This window comes from Lagenorhynchus albirostris, chromosome 10 (genome assembly GCF_949774975.1).
Source record: "Lagenorhynchus albirostris chromosome 10, mLagAlb1.1, whole genome shotgun sequence".
Lineage (NCBI taxonomy): Eukaryota > Metazoa > Chordata > Mammalia > Artiodactyla > Delphinidae > Lagenorhynchus > Lagenorhynchus albirostris.
Genome location: NC_083104.1, coordinates 11690936 through 11717071, shown reverse-complemented (window position 1 = coordinate 11717071; position 26136 = coordinate 11690936). Strand labels below are relative to the sequence as shown.

The following is a 26136-nucleotide window of genomic DNA, read 5'->3' as shown; positions in this document are numbered from 1 at the left end:
TTGGTTCATTGCCTGAGATGTGCCCATCCAAGAACTATGACATATGATGGAAAGGTAAGGGCTGGACAAAGAAGATGGTCACAGAATTTAATCATGATCATTTAGGAATTAAATAAGTCCTCTTTTACTATTGTGTCTCTAAAATGCAAAGGACCAGCCATATTTCCCAAAGAGTGGTAAATATAAAATAAAGGAATATTTCAAAGGATCACCAAAATAATGATGGAATACATTTTTGTGTGATTCTTGTGTTTTTCTGTCCAATGTATTCAAAGTTAATCAACTTTAAAATCAGGACTTTGCAACCATTCTGTGTGTGCAGTGCCTACTAAACTCTGCTTTTAATTTACAGATTAAACCATTAAAAAAAATAACCTCCGGTAGCTAAATATCTCTAAAATTTAACCTGAATCTCTCTATAACTCGTAGAACATCTTTAAGCTCTTAGACCCTGCTTGAAAGGAAAGCGTAATTATTTTATATACTGGCTACTCTGTAATCTACTGTAGGATTTTTATTAAGCTACTTTTTATTTAAGTTATTAGTCACAGGGATTTGGAAAGAAATTCAGAGGCCGACAATTAATGTGAAAGTGTATCTCAATTTATTTACAGTCCATTTTTTTCTTCTGAATAATAGTAGCTGTTATACTACTAGAGAGTTTTTGACCTTAAGTAATGTCAGGGTTTTCATTTCATACGAATTGTCAGTCCCCTGTTAATTACCGGTGCTTCTTTTCTCTAGGTGAATAAACTATTAACATTTCCAGCTACCAGTGTTGCTAATAGGAGTTTAAATTTGCAAAATGTACTAAATGTTAATGAAACATAATAGTTAGTACATTTTGTGGATCATCCATCTATCATCAAACAAGCATAATGGTGATTAGTGCTTTTGTTTTTTCTTTTTCTTGAACTTGATGCTAATACATCATTTACTCGTTACTACTATCACTTGGGTAGGCACTAATCACCTTAGGGGAAATCTGTTCTCTTTAATCATCAACAGTATCAGGATTCGGAGCTTCTGGGCTTGGTATATGTTGGTCTTACTACTTAAATTGAAGTTGGATCTGATTTAGTCCAGTGATAATTTGGACCGCAGACTCCCGCCTCCCCCACTGAATGGGAAGATGAGTCCAAAGAAAGAATTTTGTCCTAAGCTGAGTTGATCAGTGTTTAGCCTTTGACTCTACTCCTTGCCATCCTCTTCTGAAAGGACATGGTTCTTGATTGGGGAACTTGCCCTTGCCCACAGCTCAGTTCAAGGGTTCTCGCTACAAGAGAGTGCAAAGGTGCTGTCCTGGGCTCTTGGTTAAGTGACCTGCGACGTTTGATACCTGGCATGTGAACAAAGGGTGGCAGCACCCTGCCCGTTTGTTCTGGAGCAGAGCATTGCAGAGCAGATGTCAGGGTGAGGTGCGCTGGTGTCGAGAACGCCTGTGCCTCTTAAGATGGTCATGATGCTTCAACCTGAGTCAGTGATAAGAATACAATGGCAAAGTTTCTAACACTTAGCTCGCTCATATTTCCTTTTCTAACACTTCCTCCTTTTTCTCCCCCCCCCCTTTTTTCTTTTCCAGCTGATTTCCATTGATGAATTGGAAAATGCAGAGGTCCTAATTTCATTTTTTTTTAAGTGTCCCATGGTGATGTTTCCATGACCCTCTGCCAGTGAACTCTGTGATCTGTCCCCTAGTCTCTGCAGCGTCTAGTATCTGACTTTGTGTAGTGTTGCCTCTGGGAGTGAGTCGAGTCCTTTGTGTTTGTGTTAGCATTTCCCATGAGTTTGTTTGCCATTTGTCTTTGGAGATCCCATCTGAGTCTAGATAAAGATTTCCTAAGCTGTGATAAGATGTCAATCCTTCACTGTCTAGAATCTCAACTGAATTTGTGGTTGACACTGGCTAGTAACATATCTCTGAAACTGAGTGTTGATATTACCTGAGGAGCTTTTCTGTCCATATGTGAAGCACCCATGCAAAAAGAAATAACTACATTGGTATAGTGTGAAAGTAGTCAAAGAAAAACCAAACCACTGCTCTCTTGGCCTACATGTTGGAAGTGTTAAGTGTGAGGGGTCATATAAAATTTTGTCAAAGTGCCGTGCAAATTCCACAGCCCTGGTTGAGACCTGCCAGCTGCTGGCTTGTGGTGGGATTAGGAATGTACAATATCCCTGGGTTCTCTTCTAGAAAAACCAACTAGAGATCAAGAAATTGAAATGTCATCTGATGGTTTCTATACTTATGTATCAAATTAGTTTCATTTACCCAGAATGACCCGGGAGACTGATGAGTGGCCGTTGTATTTGGGATTTGAGGGTGTCTTAAATATTTTCTCTCCTATGAATATTTTTCAACATTTCTTGCCATATCTGTAGGATGTGATACATGTTTGGTAAATGATAATAGGAAGGATTAATGAGGGGAATTAATGCATATAATTGAGGGAGTTTAATTGCTTAGTAAATTGAAGCAGACTGGAAAACACTTTTATCTGACTTTTAAAAATTAATTTTCTGGTCTACTTCTTTAAGTATCTGTTCATTCTTTTGGTAGAACGATTAATACCTTATTTTGGTGGGATAGAGCTACCAAATAGAATATGAGGCCTGCTCTAATATCTACCCCCATAATTTCAGAAATACTAAGAGGTGGTTCAGGTGTACCTAAGGAGAGTTTGAATCACAGACTTAAAACTGAAAGCGACACGAGCGGTTATGAATTGGGTCCAGTTCCCTCAGGCATGGAGCTCAGAGAGGTTAAGTGAGTGGTGCTAGCTCACACAGGTAGATAGCGGCTAAAGCAGAACTGGTACTGCTGGCCTGGAGCGCTTACTGTTCAGCCATGGTAGATTCTGTAAGTGCAGACTTTTCCTTAAATGAGTCAGCATGAACAGGTGAGGAGTCCGTGCTTCTTTGGGATGGAGAGAGGGTGAGAAAAACCAAAGGTTGTACAGGGGTTTAACTACTTTAACTACAGTGATTTTTGCTCCTTCCTGTTTGGTCTTCTCTCTTCCGGGTTATTTGTATGCCAGCAGAACGTCTCATGCTGAATTTTCATATTGGCACCCTTCGACACTCTTGTTTCTCCCTAGAGTTGTAAATGCCTCTCTAATTTGAATTTTTCCTCTGAAATATTGAGGTTGAGTTTCTATTTGCTTAAAGACAAATTAAGCCAGGAAAGGAAAACCTTCCCTAATCGGAGTCTGCAGTGTTATTAATATACTGTTTTGCAGCATAGTAATCATTTGATGTGTTTGCTTTGCTCAAGATAGAACTTGGGTCTCCTGGCTGGGAGTTTACTGCTCGCTTATGGAAAGATTCCACAGTTGGAGCAGGTGTGTTTATAATTATCCACTAGGAAATAGAATACTGTCTGTTTATAAAAGAAGAATGTTCTGGCAGCCACTTGGATTCTTTGAAAATTCCCTGAGGAAGCAACTGTGGATCCCCTCTCCGTTGTTATCCCTGGCAACCCACAGAGCCCTGGAGCACCAACAGTGTCCCCAGATCCTCAGCCTGTTGGATCTGGCCCTCTAAGCAGACATGCCTGATTGGCCTTTATTATCCATGTCTGTTCTGGAAACAACCGCAGCTCCTGAGGTTTCTCTCCCACCAAGCCTTTTGTCCATGTGTGTGGGTGAAAACCGGCAACCCACAGCTGGAGTTCTGCAGAAACTCCATTAAGAAACTTAATGAGAGTTCACGCTGGCCCGTGGTACGGGCAAGGCCTCCCACCTAAATTGCAAACCAGCACTTCAACCTTGAAACGTGCTGGGGAATAGCCCCTGAGCAGGGTACGGCATATCTGGAGAGCCATGGTCCCTAGATTGGGGAAGGACCACCACTCTTCAGTGTCACTCTTTGTCACTCTTCAGTGACAAAGGCCTGTTGAGCATCGTGAGAGAGGAGATGTGCAGTGAACGGCTTGGAAAAAAAGCACAGCATCGTCCGAGACTCTGTCTGTGCTCTGAGAAAAGAGGGTGAAGTGAGGACAGAATCAGAGTCCCTGCAAGAAAAGTGCATGGTGGGAGCCTTCCCAGCTGTCTTCTGGAGTAAAATTTCATTTGAAACCAGGAAAAGGAGGGTTTTCTTTCTTTTCTTTATTATTATTATTATCAGTTTTTGCAAATAGGCAGGGTCTCCATCCTTACCTCCTGATTTTACCTTTTCCTTAGGGGGCAGGGAGAGGGCGAATGAGGGGAGAAGCGTAGGGAGCTGCTTCCATTAGTGTCCATTCAGCTTATTCTTAAGTTTGTATCTCGACGAATTGTTACCTATAGACACACACAAATCAAGATGGGGACTGTTTCTATCCGCCCAGAAAGTTCCCTCATCTACCCATTCTTGGCTTTAAACAGACACTGATGGCTGCTTGAGACATTCGTTCATGTGACTAATACCTGAGTGCCTGTTCCATCCCAGGCGCATTGACTAGGGGAGTTGGGTCCAAATAGGCACAGTGTCTGCCCTTCTGGAGTTTACGGTTCTGTGGAGGTGACAGACGATAATCCAAATTAATGTTAAGTGACAGCCATCAACCATGAGAAATGCAGGAAGGTGAAGCACTTGGGGTCATGAGACCGTGTAACTTAGAGACTTGTGCCTGAGCAGGGAGGTCAGGTAACAGCTTAGGAGGTCAGGTCACACCTTGAGGACCACTGGCAGGTGAGCATGTTCGTCACTTTTCTAAACTGTAAATTTCTGGACTAAACAAAGGGATGATTTTGATGCAGCACTCCAACTTCAGGCCGAGGCGGTGGGCAGCACGGTAACCTACCTCATTTTCACGTGTGCGTCTTTGGAAAGGAGGGCGTGTTTAGAAAGTGTGTGCGGTAGCTCAGTGGACATGCTGCATTTCTTCCTATTTGAGATATGATCCCCATTTAATCACTGTCGCTTGGAACCCTGACCTCTGCAGAGCCACTGGTGGCAGCTGGCAACTTCAGCTCCTTGCATTGCAACAAAAAAGCAAGTGGGAGGATTGGTGTTACCGCTTGTTAGGGTGGCAGCACCCTGCCTGTATCTGCCTATATATTGAGTCCTCAGCTTCTGCCACCGAGAACTGCGTCTGCAAGCAAAGGAGGCCACTGCCAGTAAAATTCGGGGCGGAGGGGGGTAGAAAACAGAGAAGAGAAACCCAAGAATTATTCAATTTCACCTTCAGGGGGCGTTCTCATGACATCCAACCCAGGGTGGAGGTGTCCTACTTTTTTACATTGCTGTGAACTGCTGGGTTGGGCACCTGCCAACATTCAGGCGGCAGTTACATAAGAGCTTCTTTTTTTCCTGGAATTTAGGCTCGCTGCTGGTGTGTGACCTTCAGCAGTAATTGCCAATAAATGCAGCGGGGCTGTTTACTGTTAGACACTGGCAGCCATAGAGCAAGTGGGCTCAAGTCGGAGCATACAGGAGCTATTGCAGAATCTGGGGAAGTTTTGTTTTCTTTCTCTTTTTTCCTTTTTTTTTTAAATGCTGAGATGATTCCATAATGACAGAAGTTGTATAATTCAGTCAAGTCAGAATGTGGTTTTTGAAAATGAATTTTACTTTTGGGTTCCAGTGATGTTGTTCTATAAGATACAGGTGAAACTTCATCGTTGGAACTAGATAATGTGTATTTCTTACTTTGTTTCTAAAAACAAATGCCATTAGTAAACGGCATTGTGTTAGCAAATGTGAAGATTTAAAATTGCCCTGCTAAAACGTTAGGTAACTTCTATTTTAGCTCAGTTTTCTTTCGGGCATTCTGTTCTCTTAATGTGGGTTTTCAAAGGCTCATGAAGGCCAGGACCCAGCAAACATATTTGCGAGGCCATTCGCTGTTTATTTATTTTTTCCCTTCTCTGAGATGGAGTGGGTGAAAGGAACTGAAGGCTGATTCAGGGGATTGGAGATGGTAAATTCTCTTTGCTGTGCTGATAATTAGATCTATAGTACAGTCTCATTTCTTGAACTATATTCAACCTCTGCTAGGGGTGGCCCATGGAAGGAGACATCTTATTTCAAAGGAAAATTCTAGAAGCCCAGGGGAGAAGGATTCATATTGATGGCAGCAGGAAACAGTGTGTTTTAAGTGGCTCTGCTCTGTGTTGGCCTGTAACAGGCACACATGAAACGGATGTGTATATGTATGTACGTACGGTATGGACGTATGTGAGGATGTGCCGTTGTACACACACCACAAATAGGAACCCTCAGAAGTCTGTGGGTTTTTTTTTAAGAATGGCAAAGTATAATTTCCTTCATTTGTAGTAGAAATCCATCCCCGGACAAAATGTTAGGTACATTATGTATAGAAAGCGAGTGTTTCAGCATCTTATCTGCACGAATCTAGTTACTACTCAAGTGCCGTAGTTACGATGACCTGATTCGTGGCCTCATCTGGGAAGGACACTTGGGATTCTGGACCTTGAGGTTCATTTTGAATTTCTGTTTCAAAGCCAGTCATTTGAAATCTTTTTCCTGTGAAGTTTGATTTTGCTGACCTTGTCTAAAAGCGCTGAGAAGACGTAAGATCCAAGAAGAAATATGCAGAGGCAATAGAGGGCAATAGTTGGTTCCCAAGTTCAAAACCAGGCAGCATCGGACCACTGCCAGTCACCTGTTCATTTGGGGAGACTTCACCTTGACTGGAGGTGTCAGCATCTGATTATAGTGACCGATCCTGAGATGAGGTGGTAAAAGACAAGACCTGGGGAATGCAGAAATACTCATTTTCTCAGAAGAGTCTCCCTTACTATGTGGTCACTGAGAATTACCTTTCATGTAAAAAAAAAAAAGTTACTTTGATAATAAAAATATGTTGAGAAAATCATTTAATTCTTTTACCAAAATTATCTTTTGCTTTGGATAATATATATTGTATTTATGTAGCTGTTATCTGATTTGAACATACATAGCTTATTAATATGCTTATCTTTTTCAAAAGTGTGGCTTACTGCCATAAAAGAGCCTATCCTCCCAGAAATACAGGTGAAATCCTCATAGGAAGCAGTGCTGGTAAAGGCCATTGGTTATTTTACCAAATTATACGCCAGGCTTGGTTTGGCCTTTTCGATGCCTGAAATCATTTTATGTCCTATTGTGCTGTATTTTTTAGAGAACTTGCCTGTTAGATATTTACGGAATGAAGTTTACTGAAAATATACCAAGCATTACTTAATGTTTTAGTTGGAAAGGAATCCTAAATAATAAGCTCAAGTCTCCTTGAACTACAGGTCAGGAAGTGGAAGCCCAGAGAGGTTCAGTGACTGCCTGAGGGTCACACAGAGCACCAGCGCCTGCATGAGCCACGGTCGCATGATACCTGTCCACTGCTGTCAGTTTTTCTATTCTGTTTCCTGAATGGATAGCGTTAAAAAATTGTCCTCTGTTTAAATAGTGATTCCTGAAGCAGCAAAAAATTTTCTGTTGTCTCAAGTCTTTCTGTAATGTTCTAGGGAAAAGATCAGTAACTGTAATTTTTATTCTAAAAATTAAACGACAACTAACATGACAGCAGTTGAGGGAGGCAATAGAGTGTCAGTACAATCATAAAACATATCAGAAACGACTGATCTCTGAGTGTGTAAGAAATAGCTATATACTACCCATGAACGTTCCGAAAGAATTCAAGATGCTTCTTTGGACAAAGAGATCTCAGACAAGAGAATTTTAAAAAGACACGCTACTTCCTTCCATTCCGTCGTCTTCTTTTTCTTTAACTTTTATTTTGATGGGCAAGGGAGTAAGAGGATAGCTCTGTAGTTTCCTACAGTCAATCCCTGCCTATAATTCTTTTGTTCTGATCATACAGAATCAGTATAAAGGATATGTTGGTGAAATGTGGCCAAAGCCAATTGTAAAAGATAGTACTTTTCCCATCTGTATCTCTGACTGCTCTAAAATGCATGGGAAGTTGCTTTAGTTCTACTTTTTCTTATGTGTCCTTTTTGCACTAAGAGCAGAGGGCACGAGTGTTTGCACAGTTTTAGTTCTTTAGCCTAAAGCATACAGGATGTAAGGATAGAGTTAAAGTGCGTTCTTGGATCGTGATATTGTTTATATTATCTGGAAAACACATACGCCTGAGCTCTGGTTTTATTTTCCTCACCACACTCAAGTCCTTGCTACCACTCTGTGCTTCCCGACCCCAACAGGAAGCGAAGCACGTCGGAGGGAAATTTTCTCCCTGAGGCTAGTGGAGCTGCACTCAGGTCTGAAAGCTCTTCTGTCCGGAATCCAGTGAGCAACTCCCCACCTATGCCTCCTTGTCCTTCTTAAATTAGTTTAATCTTTGTACTTAAAGAGAGCCCCTGTATCTTTACTTCATTTTACCTGTTGGCAAATAGAAAAAAAAAAAAAAAAGAGAAATCATTAGGTGACATAATAACAGTCTTATATGAAGAGCATTTTTTTCTATCTTGGGGATCAAACCATGAAAAGGGGTATCAAGTGTTGAGCTGGGTTGAGACCCCGCCAGATTTCACAGCTTCCAGCCTCCCCACCTCGTGCTTTCAGCACCTGTGCTGGCTCACACCTGACAGCCAGGCTTTGGCCTCCCGGGAGGTGTGCTGTGTCGCTGGAGTCCCGCCGAAGGAGGCCAAGGTCACTCAGTTGCAGCGTGAGCCTTGGCTTCGTTCCATGGCCCCAGACCGCACCTTGAAGCAGCCAGCCGTGCCCGGTGCGTGACTTTGGTCCCGGGCAGCCCAGGGTGAGGTCTGGCGGTTACATCTGATGTCAGTCCCTCCTCCAAGCACGTGCCCTCCGGGGGACAATTCGTGCTGCTGCTGCCACCTGAAACTGTGGACTTTTTAGCTGCCACGTGCGCCCTCGCAATTGCCTTTCATCTTCCTCGGGGCCATCATCTTGTCTCTCAGGTATGGGTTGGGTGTAATGAAGTTGAGGGGCAGTCAGAGGAGTGGGCTGTCTACATGGAATGGTGGGGGTGGCTCCGGGGACCCCAGGCCCTGGAGCCCTGAGGGAAGTACGTGGAGGGGCGAGTGACCAGCCAGGTAACCCTGCAGCCAGGAGCCTTCCTGTCTCCTCCCAGAGCTGCTGGAGCAGAGAGGCTTTTTCAGTCCCTAAGCTGGAGCCTCGGGTCTTACCCTCTGATTCAGGGCCGGGATGTGGGGAAAGGAGAGACCCAGGAGGACGCACCTGCCCACGGAAGAAGCTTGTCACGGGCGAGTGGCGGTACAGACTTTGCAAGGGCCTCGGGACTCCGGGAAGGGGGCTGCACCTGAGGCCCCTGTTGTCATTACGCACACACTTCTCCCCTCCCTGAACCTCCGTGGGGATACGCTGTATCACTTTTCCTCTCTGTGGACGAACAAAACATAGATGTGCAGTAGTTCTTCCTTTGACATCGTTTTTGGTTTTTTTTTTTTTTAAGGCATACTTCCTTCTTGATCAGTGGTAGACTTTTTTCTTACCTTAATTTAAATCTGTTTTCCCATCTCAGGCCAGTTGTCTCTCCCAACACAAGCACATTCAGTTCAGTTCAAAAGGGAGGGTGTCTCCTGCCCTCAGTGGCTGAAGCCCCTTTCAGTGGATGTGGCAGCTCTGTCACCTCATCATTGATCTTGCCCTCCATGTTTCGTCCTTGAGTGTTGGTCTCTGGACTTTTCGCGGCCCATGAGATGCACGTGCTGTAACTAACATGCTTCATTTTACTCCCAACTAGCTGCCCCAAGCTCCGGCTCCTGAGAACTCCACCGAGGTGTGTGCTGCTCACCTGTATTTGCAGCACCAGCAAATACGGGTGCTTGTCAGTGTTCCTGGTTGAGCGTGTGAGTTGTTCTGGGGAAATGTCTGTCCCGCTGGTAGGTGCGAGGAGGGAAGTCTCTTGTCTGCCTGGGGCCTGATCATTGCTGTAATCGGGTAGCTCTTGGTATAGAAAGAAACTTCTTAGTTGCTGGAGCTTAAACCACAGGGTCCTGCAGGTGAGGGCATGTGACTGTCCAAAGGTTTTCACACAAAACCGTTCATGTCTGTCTTGAAATGTTCAGTTGAGAAATGCTGGAACGTCCAGGCCTTTCTGCTGTGACACAAAATAGAACTCTGGGTTCTGTGCAGAGACGAAGGGAATTTGAAGTTCTGGATAATAATGTATAGTTTTGGTGAAGCTGCTGATAAAGTTGTAGTTTCACAGCGCGCTGTTTCTGTTCTTCCTGTCGCTAACTCAGCTTGCTAAATGAGGGACTGGAATTAATTAAGACATCTAAAGTTATAGAGAAGCTTTTTGGGGAGGCATACTTCCAAGGATCAAAATTTACTTTCAGAAACAGTTATAGAATCACAGGAGTCAAAGCTAAAATGAAGTGTAGTTTATCTGAAAGGAGAGCTTAGAAATGAAACAGATTATCAAATAGCTGAGTTCCAGTGGGGATGCTTTGGAATGATCATTCTCTAATATTCTAATCAGAGCTCTTCAGCTTCAGTAGCCTTGATTAGAATGCCGTGTGCTGGTGGCCTGGGGAGTGCTGAGGTCTCATGTATGTGTCTGCTTGGAAGTGTATGCATTGATGTCCTCACGCATGTGCTGTGCAGTAATGCATGTGTGAGTCATGTAAGGACCTGCCCGGTTGAGTCTTGCATCATGACCCCTTTTGGGTTCATGTAAATGTACCTAACATTCAAGTTCCTTTTCATAATCTGTGCAAAAAATAATATTGGCCAGAAGTATTAGTCATGTGCCTGTTCATCTTAAACAGTGCCCGAGGGTCGGGGATGGGCGCGTTGTTAAGCGGCATCCGAAGTAATGGAGCGTTGGTGTCTGTCTGGGGAAAGCCTCACACAGGCCTGTGTTCCTTCTGTGTCAGTCTTCGCTACGTACGCATGCTCCGTGTATTTGATTTGTGGCTGATCCCGAAGATGGGAGTGTCTCCCTAGTGTTGTACGTACTTAAATGGAATTTCTGCCTGCTTAGCAGGAGGTTGAACCGAGTCCACCCCTGAGGCAACTGGAGGACCATAAAAGGGTACGTAGTCCTGGGTGTTGGGAGCTAATGACCACAGCACTGTCCACAGCCACAGGCTGTGACTTAAAGACGGATGGTGGTGGTGGTGGTTGTCATTGTCATAGCATTAATTGGCTCAGGACCGATCACAGCCATTTACAGAAATGAAACTGACTGGTGGTTCTACCCATAAACTACCTGTTCGCGCACTACACCCAGCCGGTCCCCGAATAACGACCAAGTCAGCTTTTCACATTCTCTCTTCTTCTCCTGGAGTGGCTTTTTCCTTAAGTGTAGCCTTAAAAACAAATTTTTTTTTCTGTAAGTAACGGATGATCATCATGGGTAAAGTATAATAAACAAAACAAGTATAATGGAAAAAATGTTCATAATTATACTACCTAGCTATAAAAGCTGCTCTTGATTTAATATTTTCTTCTGCCCCCCTTTTTGCACACGTGAGAATGTGTGGCAACACACGCAGATACACTTTCATTGTCATTGGGGTTCTTCCAAGTGTATAACTTTTCTTCCCTGCTTTTGTCCTTTAATATATCTAAGCATTTTCTTGGATAGTCTTTGAAAGTTAACAACTGGCTAAAGTTCCACAAATTAACGAGTACTTTGTAATGTTTTCCTTTGATGAGGAACTGGACAAGTGTGTACATATGTGTATAGATTCAAAAAAGGGGAATTTCTAGGCCACAGGGTAGATTCTTCCTTAAGGTGCTGATTGTGCATTGCTAAACCATTTCCTAGAAGGCCACGTATATCGTTAGCATGCTGACCACTGATTGCATGTTACCCATTTCTGGAAAATACCAGATATCCTGGTTTTCTGGGTGCCTATCATATGCCGATCCCTAGGCTAAGACTTTTACACGTGTTAACGCGTAAATGTTTATAAATGCTGCTGTTGACCTGCCAAGAGAGCCTTCCCCTCCATTTCACAAGTCACAGGGTTAGGAAATGGGCAGTCGTGGCGAGTACTGCCCTGAAAGTGTGTTCACCAGTGTCCTGGAGAATGTGCGTCTGAGATGAGTGGGTGCCCGGGGCACCTTTGTTCTGCTCACGTGCTTTCAGTCCCTACCTCAGTCCCAGCACATCTCGAGTCCTTTCCTATTTCTTGCGATTGTGCTTTCTCAGACTATGACCAAAGAAGCTCTTCTAGGAAGTTGGCACTCAGCCCTTCCCCACCAGCTTCCAGTGTCTCCTGCCGTTCATTGATCAAGGGCACCTTGCATTCCTGTTTTTTCCATCCTTGCCTGTCCTTCAAGCATTGTCCTGGGTCTTAGAAGTAGCTGGTAAAGGCACATAGCTGTCTCTCGTGCCCTAAGTTTGATTTGCTCCAGTGCATGAGCTTTGGAATTAGAAACCGGTTCAAGCCTGCCTTTGCCAGGCCCTCGCTGTGTGATTTGGGGCACATGATTTAACCTCAGTTTCTCCTGCTGTAGAATGCGGGTAATAGTCTCCATCCCTTATGACTGCTCTCCAGAGCTGTGCCCTTGAAGCACTTCGCACAGTGGCTGGACTCTGAGAAGGGATATTAATGATCATGGTCGCCTTGCACACTGAGACACAGCAGTGATTTGACAGACAACCGGAGTAGGAAAAGGAAGGTATTTTTAAATCAAGGTGCTGCCTTAGTGCTGACTAAGGTGTGAGAGGCTCACTGCTCATGTGAGAGGGTAATCTTTCCTGAAGCACCTGATTTTTAAGCGGCTGGAACCTGGGAGCCCAAAGGTCACTTTTCCTCTCCTTTGCGATCTTAACTCTTAGTGCTGTGTTCAACGCTGGGCTATGTTCCCACACAGTTCATTAGCCACGAGTTTCATTGACGGAATGAAACGCGTTTGAACGGACTTGCAAGGCAGGAGTTTGTTTTCTTGACTCCGCATCACTGACCTGCCTTTTTCACCATTTTCACCTGACACTTAACTGCACATGAAACCCTTTGCCTTTGTCTTTTCTCAGTCTTAGGTAATCATGTGTGTGGAATGTAGAATTTTTTTTACCAGAGGCAAACATCTGATATTGGTTTGCATGCTGTAGCTGTAAACTGCTGGGGAAAAACTAGTATTCTTTTTGAAGAAAAGGCTGCACGACCAAATATGAGAGCTGGGGAAGTGATGTTTTTTGGGAAGTGACTTTTTTTTCCTTCTCTGCAATCAGCTTTCTCAGCCCAGTACGCCGTGAACAGCTTAGTGCTGTTGAGTAATTTATATCAAGATGATTAGGAAGGCTTTTCTCTGCAGATTTTAATTTTTCCTAAATTAAACCACGAGCTCAGAAAAACAGAATTTTCCTTGAACCTAAGTTTTCACACTAAGGATTTGCATCACTTTTAATAATGCTTATGCATTTTCTCTTTCTGTCCCTTTTTTTTTACCTAAAATTTTCAGTCTTTATTCTTTCAGAAAGGGAATGAATCTCATCTTGTTTTTTCGTTTTTTTGTTTTTTTAAAAAAAAGCAAATCCCACGTGTTCTCTTTTCTCCCCTTGCCTTAAAATTTATTTTTTGTGGAGTGAAGGTGAGGTGCATGTGTGCCAAAAACCGTACAATTAAGAGGGAAAAAATTAAAAGTTTGTAGGGTGGAGCGTGTGTGTGTGTGTTTTCCATAATGCACACATTTCATGATATCCTCTTATGGGGGAAAAGGTACCATTTGATGCGTTGGTTGCTATGGTAACTGCTAGGGTTTGTCTGTGCAAGGAGAGGCAAAATGGTAATGTGAGATCCCTTTGGAACTTTAGTTGGCATCCGGGCTGCATAAATGTGAAGTTCCTGTTCCTGGAGTCCACGTGTTCCCGGACGGCATATGCTCCTTTCTCTACTTCCTGCTTCCTTGATTGCAGACTGACCTGGGTCTTGCTGATGAGACCCTCACAACCCCGAGGAGCGGAAACTCTGAGCCACTCCAGTCCTAGGTGGAATCGTAGTGTGAAGCCTCTGGTTGAGTCTTCCCTTAAAGGAGGCATGTTTGTTGGCTGGTGACAGTCACCCTGCCTTTGACCATTCAACCCTGTGCTCTTCCAGGTTCTTGCCACAGTGGCAATGTTGGCTGTTCTCTGTGGCTGTAGCGTACAGGTCTCAGATCAGCCATTTACCTCTCAGACAGTGTTCCTGTGGTGCCCAAGAGGATCCCATAGAAAACCGGGATGGTTTCCTGCCAACCCTCCGTTCTGGGGGAGCTCAGAGTTTGTATCTTCAGAAACAAAATCAAGTAGATGCATCATTGTGTTGGCAGAGGGAAATGGTATTTAGTGTACTGTTACATTCAATGTGGCGGTAGCCTTGCCTTTCCCCCTTTGCTTTCTTAGTCAGCTTTCTTGACCATTCCTTTGAAATATGTGTTTCTCTTGTGAAGTCAGCCTTTCAAAATCACCATGCTCTCCATGACTGCTTTGGAAAGCGTTGATAACGTTTGTTCTGGTGCAAAGCTATATCTTTATACAAAAACGTGGTTTCCTAAGCCATTAAAGAATATTATACTGAAAACAGCGTACTTTGAAAGTATTTTTAAAGATCACAAATAGCTTCTTCACTGAAAGTACTCTTGGAATCTTGAATTTACTGGTGGTCGAAGTACGAAATGAGTTTCATGTCCTAGTTACAGGCATTCTCCCTTGCTTAACTACGACGAGAGACGTATTTGTGGATGGAATGGAGAGAGGAAAATTGAGATTTCTTTTCATGCCTGAACTTTCATTTAAAAATCAGGACTGCCTTCCCCCCTTCTCTCTCTCCTGTTTACCCCATCTCTCCATTTTTCCCTGGAGTCTGACCAGCAGCATGCGTTTAACAAAGGAGAAAAGCCAGGCTGTGTAGCTCTGGGACCTCACATCATTTTGACAGTTGAACTAAAGGTTTCTGTGCCTTGGTCCTTCTTCCCTGGTCCTGCCTCCCCACCACCCTTAGGACACTCTTCTCCCTCCCATCTTGTTTTGCAAACACCCTCCTTGAAGTCTCCAGTCCTGCTCTTAGAGCCTCTCAACAAATCACTTTAAGCTCCACTGGCTCCCGTTACAGTGGCAGGTCTCTTCAGAAGAACTCCTGTGTCTCTATTTTAGAGACTTGCTGTATTGCAGCACCTCTTCTCTCTGCTAGACTTCCCACTTACCTCTCAGTGAAGTGCCAGAGGAACTCCAGGACTTAAGGGTCCAGGGGAAATCCATATATCCTTTAACTGGTAGAAACTTCCAGATTGGGAGGTGGTCTGGGAGTCCCTCAGTAAGACTGCACGAGGAGTAGAGCTGAGAATAAATCCCACTGCTTTGTGCTGCTTTACCAATGTGCGTAGTATTTGAGAATGAGTCAAGGTTGTGTTTTTGGTTAGGATTTTTTGTTTTTTTTTCTTTTTTGGTTGGAATCGCGGCAGTTTGTTATATCCCCTGCCCAGGAGTCCTTTGATATTTATGTATATTTTTAAGTTTTTATCATGGAAATGTTTAAAAATATCCAAAATACATATTTTGAAGAGTTTCAAGAACCCTCATTCATAACTCAGCTTCGGTGACTATCAACTCATGCCCACTCTTGTCTCATTTATACCCAGCTAGTACCCTCCTCCCATATTACTTCAAAGCAAATCCCAAATGTCACTTTATCCATGCTACCTATTTTTTGATTGACATATCTGATCTCTGCCAGAAATTTATTTTCTGTTGCATTATTTTTTCTTCACTATGTGGCCCATTGACTATTTCTGTAAGAAAGGCTTACTTTCAGCTTATTGTTTTATTTACTCTATTACTCTGATACGTTGAGATTTTCTTTGGACCTTGGGATGAATGCTCTGGTTGGAGTAACATTTTCATATTGCTGTGGGGAAGATGACCTGTGAATTTTTCAATTTGTCTGAATTTTATTGGCTTATCCCAAAGGGATTTTCTCTTGTTTTGTTTTGTTTTTTGTTACTCTTAGTTACCCTCCGAGATTAATGTTCTGTCTTTATCACCGTGTGAGAGAGTACTTTCAGATATTTAATATTTTAGATTGATGCTTTTTTATGATGTGGTTTCCTGAGAAAACACTGAAGAAGTTAACTTCAGAGTTTCCAAATGCTCTTATTAATAATTTATTTTTTCACTGAGTGAGACTGAGCCAGTTATAACTGAGTACCTCTGTGTTGTTTTTTTTTAATATTAGTAGCTCAGTCATGCATTAAATTCAGAACCTGATTTCATTATCCTGTTTGAATTAAGGGTGAGGCCCTCAGGCAGATTTTGGTCAACCGTTACTATGGAAACATCAGACCTTCAGGAAGAAGAGAGAGCCTTACCAGCTTTGGCAATGGCCCGCTGTCACCAGGAGGACCCGGCAAGCCCGGGGGAGGAGGTAGGCCACGTGGGGTGCTAATTAGCTGCACGTGTGAACTGAGTGTGCCACGCAAGAGCTGCGTGTTTCTGATTAGCAGGTTGGACCTCTAACAGATGCATTTGGGTTGCAAGTGTATTATTTTAGCAGCTTGTTTTGTCTCTGGTCTACCATCAAATTGGTGTCTAAAAATGTTTCCCTGCAATTAGATATTGGCTGAGTGTTTTGCCCCTTTTTCCCATGCAGCAGCCCTCTTGGTGATACTTGAATGACTCAATGAACTTGACTTTATCGCACATTTTCTCGGGGCCACGAGGACTCATGTTTTCCCATAAAATGAGTATGCTGTTGGCAGTGAGGAGGCGAAAGCCACCATTTATTATACACTTACTGAGCCGAAGGCTTTCCCAAGCATTTTGCCTTCTTTATCTCCTTTTCTCCTCCGAGTTACTATCTGGTAGGGACTGCTGTCATCCCTGTTGAACAGAGGAAAGGGAAGCTTGTTAGTGACTGGTCTGTAATGTAAAGCTTTAAATGCTTTAAATTAATTAAATCTAATTCTAATGCCCAAGCTTTGTGCCTCCCCAAAGTCTTAGGTTTCTGCAAAAAAAAAAAAAAAAAAAAAAAACCAGTAAAGAATTGCTTAAAAACACATCCTGAAAGGAGTCCCAAAACATTGTAAGCACAATTACAGGTAAAGGCTACCAAAACGTTGAATTCAACTGTGAGCGATGGTGTTGGTTTTAAGAGGGGCCAGTAGTTCCGTGCTCAAAGCACAAATGTGAGTTGCCTGATTCCCAGGCTGTGGTGATGACCCTTGAGCACTTCAGTCCTTGGTGGACTCTGCTGGTGGCACAGAAGTACTCAGTGGTTAGTAACGTAATTCTGGCAATCTCTGGGGAGGGATCTTGGGCTTCTCGCCAAATGAAAATGTAGAGCGGATCTGCCCACAGAGCACCCCAGAGACAGACCTTAGCTTCTCATCCAAACGTTCCCAGTGATTGTCAAGCAGAAGTTCTTCCCCCAACATCTCAAAACTATTTCTCTTTACTTGCCGAAGTGCAGTCATTCAACAAACATGTGAGGCTCTGGAGCGATATCAGGAGGGGGGTTTGGAAATGCATCAGAGACAGGTTCTGCTTTAAGAAGCTGTTGGAGAGAAGATGTGACAGCCAGTGTCTACCTTGTACTAGAAATGCAGTAGATTGGACTCAAGGAAAGCAATGTAAAGGATGTGGCATTTGAATTGAACTCTGCAGGGAGGGACTGATAGATGATTTTCTGGGGGTTTTTTGTGTTTTTTTTTTTAATCACCCCATTTCCCCATGAACATTCATATTTCGGGTTTTGCCAATAATAGTGCAAGTTCTTAAATAGGCACTTTCTCAACACGATTGGAATCTGTTCCACTAAATGGCACAGGCCTTCTCTTCCTAAGTATATGCTTCTCATCTGAAGCTCAGTGAGGAGATGAACTTTGTTTGGTTCACTCCCCTACCCCCTGCTCTCCGCTCCATGCCAAGCACTGAGTCAATATTTATTGAATGAATGAATGAAAAAAGTATGTGAAAGGGTGAGTTTTGGGGCTGCGGTGGGCTTCTTAGAAAGAGAACTGAAGTGATCATTATAGGCTATGCTTCTTGAGCGTGTTTAAGTTCTAAGAAGTGTTTAAGTTCGGTTTGTCTCTTAAACTCAGATCAGTTCTTAATAATTCTGCCCCGGGTCACTGTATTTTAATGTAAGGGAGAGTCTTGACTGGATGGCTTTAAGTCTCTTGCTTGAAATGTCTTATTCTTCCTTCATCTTACCTGCCTACATCCAAGTTCCACCTCTGTTACTTACAAGCTGCACTGGGTGTCCTTGGACAAGTGACTTAATCTCTGTGCTAATAACGAGTACCTTCCTTTGTGCTTGTTAAGATAGCATCACTAAAGTGTTGAGTGCACAAAGTGTTGGTACTCGGTAAGTATGCAATAAATGTTAACTGCTCTGATTGTGGTTGATAAGAGCAATGTTCCATCTTCCTAGGGGGAGGTTCCGGGTCCAGCTCCATGAGCAGGGGGGAGATGAGCCTGGCTGAGGTTCAGTGCCATCTTGACAAGGAGGGGGCCTCCAATCTAGTCATCGACCTCATAATGAACGCCTCCAGCGATCGAGTGTTCCATGAAAGCATTCTCCTGGCCATCGCCCTGCTGGAAGGAGGCAACACCACCATACAGGTAAGAAGGCAGCTTTGCTGCTCATGGGGCGTCCTTGCTGAACAGGAGGAGGATTTGTTCCGGGAACCAGGTACTGGGCGGTGCTGAGACTCCTGTACGAGAGACAGCTCATTTTTAGGGCACGAAATCGTATTGTTCTGAAAAGCGAATTCTTTTGCTATCTTGCTGTGGTCATCCTGTCCTAATTCAGACTTGGTTCTAAAACGTGAGTTACATTCAAAAACTGATAAAATGCTGAGGATATGTGAAGAAAACTGGCCCAGGATTTGGAGCATAATAGATAATCCGTATGTTTGTTCATGAATGATTGCGTGAATTATGTTTACAGCTTTTATCCAGGATCATAGAGGATCCCGTCACCTGATGACCAGAAGGGGTTTGGACTGTGTGTGCTGTTTAGATTTGTTACATCTGTGGACCTTGCAGCTCTTGCAAACTATATATTTCTCTTTCTTTTAACTGAAAAGCTCAATAAAACTGAACCAGTTTGAACTAATAGGAGCTAATAGGGGAAAGCCAGGCTAGCTTAGTCAAAGGTAAATAGATGACTTTTTGTTGGCTTGTTATGACGCATATTTTAAAATAATAATAGGAAGTAGAATTCTGAGTAGAAGTCCTTAAAGAAGCAATTTTAATGAATTTTAATAATATATACATAATTTTCACGTGGACACGGCAGTTAAAAAGATTCCTTTAAATATTTTAAAGTACTTCGGATACTCCCTTCATGCATTCTTCATTCTTTGTTGGCTCTGAATAAGGGTTTACTTAGCTGTGTGTGTGTGTGTATACATACATACACACACACACACACATTTTGATAACAGCTTTTGATTGAGATATAATTCATATACCATAAAGTTCACCTTTATGTATATATTTAACTTGACCATATATTCTTTTTTTTTTATGCCATTAATTATTATGCTAGGTCAGCAGGTGTACACTGGGATGTTTGGTCCCCTAATTAAATGTATTATTTCTTTTTTAAAAAAATAAGTTTATTTATTTTATTTATTTATTTTTGGCTCTGTGGGGTCTTCGTTGCTGCTCATGGGCCCTCTCCAGCTCCGGCGAGCGGGGGCCAGTCCTCGCCACGGTGCGCGGGCCTCTCACCACGGTGCCCTCCCCTGTTGCAGAGCACGGGCTCCAGGCGTGCAGCCTTCAGCGTTTGTAGCACACGGGCTCAGCAGCTGCGGCTCATGGGCTCCAGAGCGCAGGCTCAGCAGCCGTGGTGCACGGGCCCAGCTGCTCCACGGCATGTGGGATCCTCCCGAACCAGGACTTGAACCCGCGACCCCTGCATTGGCAGGCGGGCCCTCAACCACTGCGCCACCAGGGAAGCCCCGACCATATATTCTTGGTCTTCAATTTAATTTCAGAATCTGGATTAATGAAGTTTTGTTTCTTTGTGCAAATTTAAAAAGGGCATTTCTTCTCCTGGGCCTGAGCCAGGGCACCTGGGTTTCAGCCCCACTCGCTCCTGCAGCTAGGCGCCCTGTGCCCTCCCCACCCATGGCAACTGCGGCGGCCCTGTCTCCTCGGCCTCCAGCCCAAGTACCCCAACACACACCTCTGACGTTCTTATGTGCTCTGCCCTCAGTTGAGATTTGTGCCGGTGGGAGAGTCCGCTGCACGACTGAACTGTCACACGGGCACCTGTGACCTGTAACATGTGGGCTGCCGTTTGATTTTGTCCCGCGTGAGTCTGACCATGCGTGTGCGCGTGGATGGGTCCTGCAGGTCCTCTGTTCACAAGGATTCGCTCGCCCACTGCCGTGGTCCTGCTGTCTGGGTATGTGCGCTGTCATGGAAGCAGGGCTGAAACTCTCCTGGTCTCTGAACCATGTGATTCCCAGGGACTAGATCAGTCAAACTAAACATTAATTGAGCACTTGCTGTGTACACGACACTGAACTAGGGACTTCAGGGCAGTGGTTTCCAGACAGTGGGGCCGGTCGGTCTATGAGAATTTTCTCCCGGCACAGCCAAGTGTGGAAACCGGGGTGATGTGGTCAGTGTTTCATAAACCAAATGTATCAGTTTGAAGGACCATCTGACCATTTTATTCTGAGGTTATAGCCTGTCCAATTTTTTTTTTTTTTTAATTTCTGATATCTTTTCTTGAATGAAGTGGTGTTGATAGTGGTTGGGGTTTTTTCCCTACTGGCCAAATAAGTTGGAAACCTTAGGTTATTCCTTCCCCTCCTCAATTTAAAAAAAAAAAAAAAAAAAAGTTGCTAATCCCAGTCTTCAAGAAATTAAAAATGAAGCAAGGGTATAAGACTTAGTATACATGCACATAGGAAGCTGTGTCTCAAGAATGATGTGTAGTGCCATCCAAGAGGTAGGAAGGATACTGCGGACCCCCCAAGGGAGAAGTAACGGCAGCCACGTGAAGAGCCAGTGAAAGGTTTTTTGATGACATGGGTTTTGAAGGATGGGTGTGGGTCAGAAAGTTGTGCGCAGAGCTGGGGGGTGGGGAGGCTGGACCATGCCGCAGGGCGAGAAGGCCCAGAGGCACAAGAGTGGAAGGCGCGCTCACAGGGCAGGATGTTTTCTAGGAGGGGCGTAGGAGGCCTTTGGGGGTGTTGGAAACGATGGGCTACGTGTTGGTAGTTACGTGGGTATAAATCTGTTTCAATCTCTGGGAGCCATACAGTTAGAATTGGTGTGCTTTACTCTACAAAAGCTATACTTCAATAAAGGAGGAAAAGTATCCTGAGCCCGGTGGGGACAGGACGTCATGAATGGAGACTCTCCAACGCTCGCTCCCTCCTCAAGGCTGGTGCCTTGGACCCATTTATAGTTAATGCATGTTGGCCAAAGTGTCACCCGATTGGATGCCAGAAGCCAGAAGGTCAGAGGGCCCCCCACTTGGCCCCGGGAGGCTTTACCGAGTCTGGATGACTGGACACAAGAAGACACCGTTAATTAAGGAATAATGAAGCCCGGGGAGGGCTCGAGGAGACTGAGGGCTGCCGGCGCCGAGCCTGGCTGGCACGACGCAGTCTGAGTTTCTGGCGAGATGCTGTGTTTTTCACAGTGTACCCCTGATGGTGATGGCAAGGCACACAGAAGCTGTTTTTCCTTCAAGTTCTTTATCTTGTAAAGTAATTACGAATATTAGTTTCATGTTTTCACACATTTATTACTCATATGCTCAGGCTCCAGATGAAATGCCTCGGTGGAGCTCCAGGCCCAGCCTCTCGGCGAGCGGAGCTGCTGTCTGTTGGAAGAGCCAGTGTGCTCACGGCTGGGTGGGCCTGGATAGGGTGGCCCGTGAGCCCCCTGCCAGCTTGGGAGGACACAGCAGGGAGCGTGTGCTGGCTCTGCCCGTGCCCCATCTCTCTCTCCTCCTGTGATTTCAGGGGTTGCTGGGAGGACTTCACCCACTGCCTCGTTAAAACCCTGCGGTTCCAGGAAAATTCATTCTAGCCTGCAGCTGACTTGGCCCTGAGCTCCTCTTTCTCCAGAGAAAATGATGTGGAATTCAAATTGTCTGGGGCCACCTAAGCACAGACACCCTGCAGTCCCAGGGGGAGTGTGATTCAGTTTTGTTTTGCTCTAGAGAAGCCGGTTCAGAGTACTAAAAGAGCAGCTGGGAAGTTAGCGTGAGTCGGGTGAAGGCTGCAGTTGTGACTGCTAATGGTCGCCGAAGGCTGTCGGCCATTACAGGCGGGGTGGGTCCCAGCTGGAGCGCACTGCCCGCCGTCCTTCCTGTTCACCGTGATGTGTCCCAGTCCCAGGAAGGGAATCCAGGTGGGCTCCCCTGGACTCCTGTTTCTCAGGGACAGGTGGTAGAAAAGGCAGTCGCTGTGGGGCATGCAGCACTGCACAGTTCCAGGGCTGTGTGCTGGTTCTCCAAGGAGACAGCTGCAGAAGAGCCCTTAGCTTTACTAGCGCCTCCTCCCAAGATGTGCAGCAGGCTTCACGTGGAGAGGAAGGGGAGTGAGACCTGCTTTCCAACCCAGTTTTGTGTGGGATTCGGGAAGTCATCCCTGGGTTTCTGTTCCTGTGTGTATCTATCATGAGACATACATGCGTGTGGACTCCTGGGTTCCTTACCTCTTTGAATCAGGACTTTTTAGAGATTATTAGATGTTTTTCCAGAAATACTCAGAATCCAGTAGTGATGGCTGGCTGGCTCCATTTCTGAAGTCTTTCTTCCCTGGCTTGTGAAAATAATTATTTAAAGTACGGTGATTGCATAGTCTGTGGGACGTCCATGCAACAGAATCCTACTCAACAATAAAAGGGAATGAACTATTGATAAATGCGATGACGTGGCTGCACCTCAGAGGCATTACGCTGAGTGAAAGAAGCCAGTCTCAGAAAGCGACGCCCTGGATGCCTCTGTTTATATGACATTCTCAAAGGACAAGGCTGTAGGGATGGAGAACAGATCAGTGTTTTCCAGCACAGGGCTGAGGGGAGAATCCGACCATAAGGGAATAGCACAAAGGAGTTTTTTGGGTGATGCCACTGTTGTGTGTCCTGCTTTGGACACACAAATCTATACATGTGTGAAAATTTGTAGAACTGCGCACCAAAAAGTCAGTTTTACTGTATGATCATTAAAAAATGAAAGTAAAAACCGTAATGATGATGACGATAACCAGCATTTATTAAGGGCTTACTGTGGACCAGGAACTATGCTTACGGGTTTCTCACGTATCATCTCATTTAATTCTTACAGTCTCCCTAAGAGGTAGGTGCCATGATTATCTCATTTTTCAGATGAGACTAAAGCCCAGAATAGTTACGGAACTCGCCCCTCATCATACAAGCAGTAAGTAGTTCTGCTATGTGTGATCCTGGCTGGGGCTGCAGTCATCAGGGCCTGATTGGGCTGGGACGGTCAAGATGGCCACTTGTATGGCTGTAGCACTGGTGCTAGCTCCCAGCTGGCTGCTGAGCGGGGGCTGTGCCCTTGGTTCTCCTCCATGTGGCTTCTCTGTGTGGTCTGGGCTTCTTAGAGCATGGTGGCTAGGTTCTGAGAAGCAGTGTTTTGGGGAGTAGGATGTGGGAGCTACCAGTCGTTTTAAGGCCTGGGCTTGGAATCCATGGTACAACACTTCTGCCATGTTCTACCGGTCAAAGCCAGTCGTGAGACCGGCTCGGCTCCAGAGGGAGGGGAGAGGAGTGGCACCTCTTGCTGTGAGTAGAGCTTGTGCACTAAGGAGAGAGGGAGGCTGGCTCCCCCACACCCTTGTTATCATTGATTGAGCACCTGCCATGGGTCGGTCAAGCCCCTGAGTTGGGCAAGAAAGGGAGACACTATTGTCTCTGCAATGGAGGAGCTCAGTTCTCTCTGGAAGTTCAATCCCATTTTTGCAAAAGTGTCAACTCCTGTCCTTCCCCTTCTGATGGTGTGTGAAAATTCACCCTTGTACTGAGGGTAAGGTCACTGGGGACCAGAGTTCTTCAGAAGTTCTAAACTTCATTATCCAGACCTCAGAGGGATTCCATTTGTAGCAGTCCAAAACTAAGGACCTACAATGCTCACTAGGAACCCTCACATGGAGAATTGATCTTACTCTGAAACCTTGTAATCTGTCACACCATCACTTAAGCCCTGAAATGCCTGGAAGCTGAATTGGGGATAGTTCCTGGCCTGGCATAGTGGACTCCAAGTCTTCCCATATCTTCTGTCCCTGCCCTGGCTTCTCTGATGGTAACAATGTCTGAAGATAGATACTGCCTCCAAAACTTCTCCTACCTGGGTGCTGTCAGAGTGGCTCAGGCTTCATGGTGAACCCTCTGCTTATAGGAGCAAGGAGATGGTACCACTACCCTGGGGTTCTCCAGGAATGGATGACATCGTTGAGCCATGGGACCAAGCTTCTCTTTAAGAGTAACTCCTTCTTTTACATGTAGCTGTCCAGTTTTCCCAGCACCACTTTTTGAAGAGGCTGTCTTCTCCATTGTATGTTCTTGCCTCCTTTGTTGTAAATTAGGTGCCCATATGTGTGTGGGTTTATCTCTGGGCTTTCTATCCTGTACCATTGATCAATATTTCTGTTTCTGTGCCAGTACCATACTGTCTTGATTACTGTAGCTTTGTGGTATAGTTTGAAGTAGGGGAACCTGATTCCTCTAACTCCATTTTTATTTTTCAAGATTGCTTTGGCTATTCGGCATCTTTTCTGTTTCCATATGAATTGTAAAATTTTTTGTTCTAATTCTGTGAAGAATGCCATTGGTAGTTTGATAGGGATTGCATGGAACCAACCTAAATGTCCATTGACAGATGAATGGCTCAAGAAGATGTGGCACATATATACAATGGAATATTACTCAGCCATAAAAAGAAATGAAATTGAGTTATTTTTAGTGAGGTGGATGGACCTAGAGTCTGTCATACAGAGTGAAATAAGTCAGAAAGAGAAAAACAAATACCGTATGCTAATGCATATGTAGGAAATCTAAAAAAAAAAAAATTGGTACCGAGGAACCAAGTTGCAGGGCAAGAATAAAGAGGTGGACAAAGAGAATGGACTTGAGGACACGGGGTGGGAGAGCGAAGCTGGGGCGAAGTGAGAGTAGCATGGACATATATACACTACCGAATGTAAAATAGTTGGCTGGTGGGAAGCAGCCACATTGCACGGGGAGATCAGCTCGGTGCTTCGCGATGACCTAGTGGGGTGAGATAGGGAGGGTGGGAGGGAGGCTCAAGAGGGAGGGGATATGGGAACATGTGGCATAGGGCTGATTCTCTTTCTTGTGCAACAGTAACTAACACAGTATTGTGAAGCAATTATACTCCAGTAAAGATCTATTAAAAAAAAAAAAGAGTAACTCCTGCCTTCTCTCTGCCCTCTCTCATGCCACCCACTTCCTGCCAGCCCCCAGAAGAAGTCTTTCCGCTTGATGTTTTGTAGCAAGTGGGAAACTATCAAATAAGCATTTGCTTCTGAATTAATTTTTGGCAACGCAGGGCTCAGCGAGCCTCATGCCACTTGCATATCCGTCCTTCGCGTCCTTGCCAATTTCTGTGTTTCTTCCTCCTGACATGTCCCCACCAGCACCCGGGGGAGGTTCTTCCACTTCCTCTTCGCTTCAGGAGGACAGAGACTGCTCTCACCTGGGGGAAGGGGAGGAGTAGAATGTATCTTTGAACATACCCAGTGTTAGGTTTCTTTTTTAAGCACATACAGATGTTTGGGGCTGTACGTGCTGTCACGACCATAGAGAACCTCACAGCAAACGCAGGGAAAAGATCGAAAAAGAACATTTTTTGTGGATTAATTGCTTCCGGTTGCAGAAGCCCAGTGAGTTGTATGTATCAAATGGCTGCCCACGGCTCTTCCCATGCCAAGTCTAGCCTACAGACACACCCAGAAAGGATTTTCTTTTCCACACGTACACAGCTCGAGTTGGAAAAAGTGAGAAGTGCTCTGTCAGGAAGCTGGCTGCGGATTCAGCTGAGAGAGAGAGAGGTCCCTCGTCCAGGGGCCTTTCCCTTGCCACACACTTATTTTTTGTGGTTGGCTTAAGACAGCAGCCCAAGAGCCAATATTCGATAGGACATCTCCCACCCCTTCCAGAAGAAGTCGCCGCAAGAAGGCACTGAGCGGGGAGCACGCTGGACTGGAGGCCACCCCGACCCCAGTGAGCGGAGATGGGGGGCAGGAAGGGCGCTTTGCTTT

At 44.8% G+C, this 26136-nt stretch overlaps 1 protein-coding gene across 1 annotated transcript in view; it reads left to right on the top strand.

Moving 5' to 3' along the window:
- Positions 1-26136, top strand: part of ITPR1 (inositol 1,4,5-trisphosphate receptor type 1) — a 318159-nt gene that overhangs the window by 199136 nt on the left and 92887 nt on the right. The window contains exons 40-41 of the mRNA XM_060161317.1: positions 16151-16283; positions 18291-18481. Of these exons, the coding sequence (XP_060017300.1) occupies positions 16151-16283; positions 18291-18481 (324 nt within the window). The remainder of the gene's footprint in view (positions 1-16150; positions 16284-18290; positions 18482-26136) is intronic.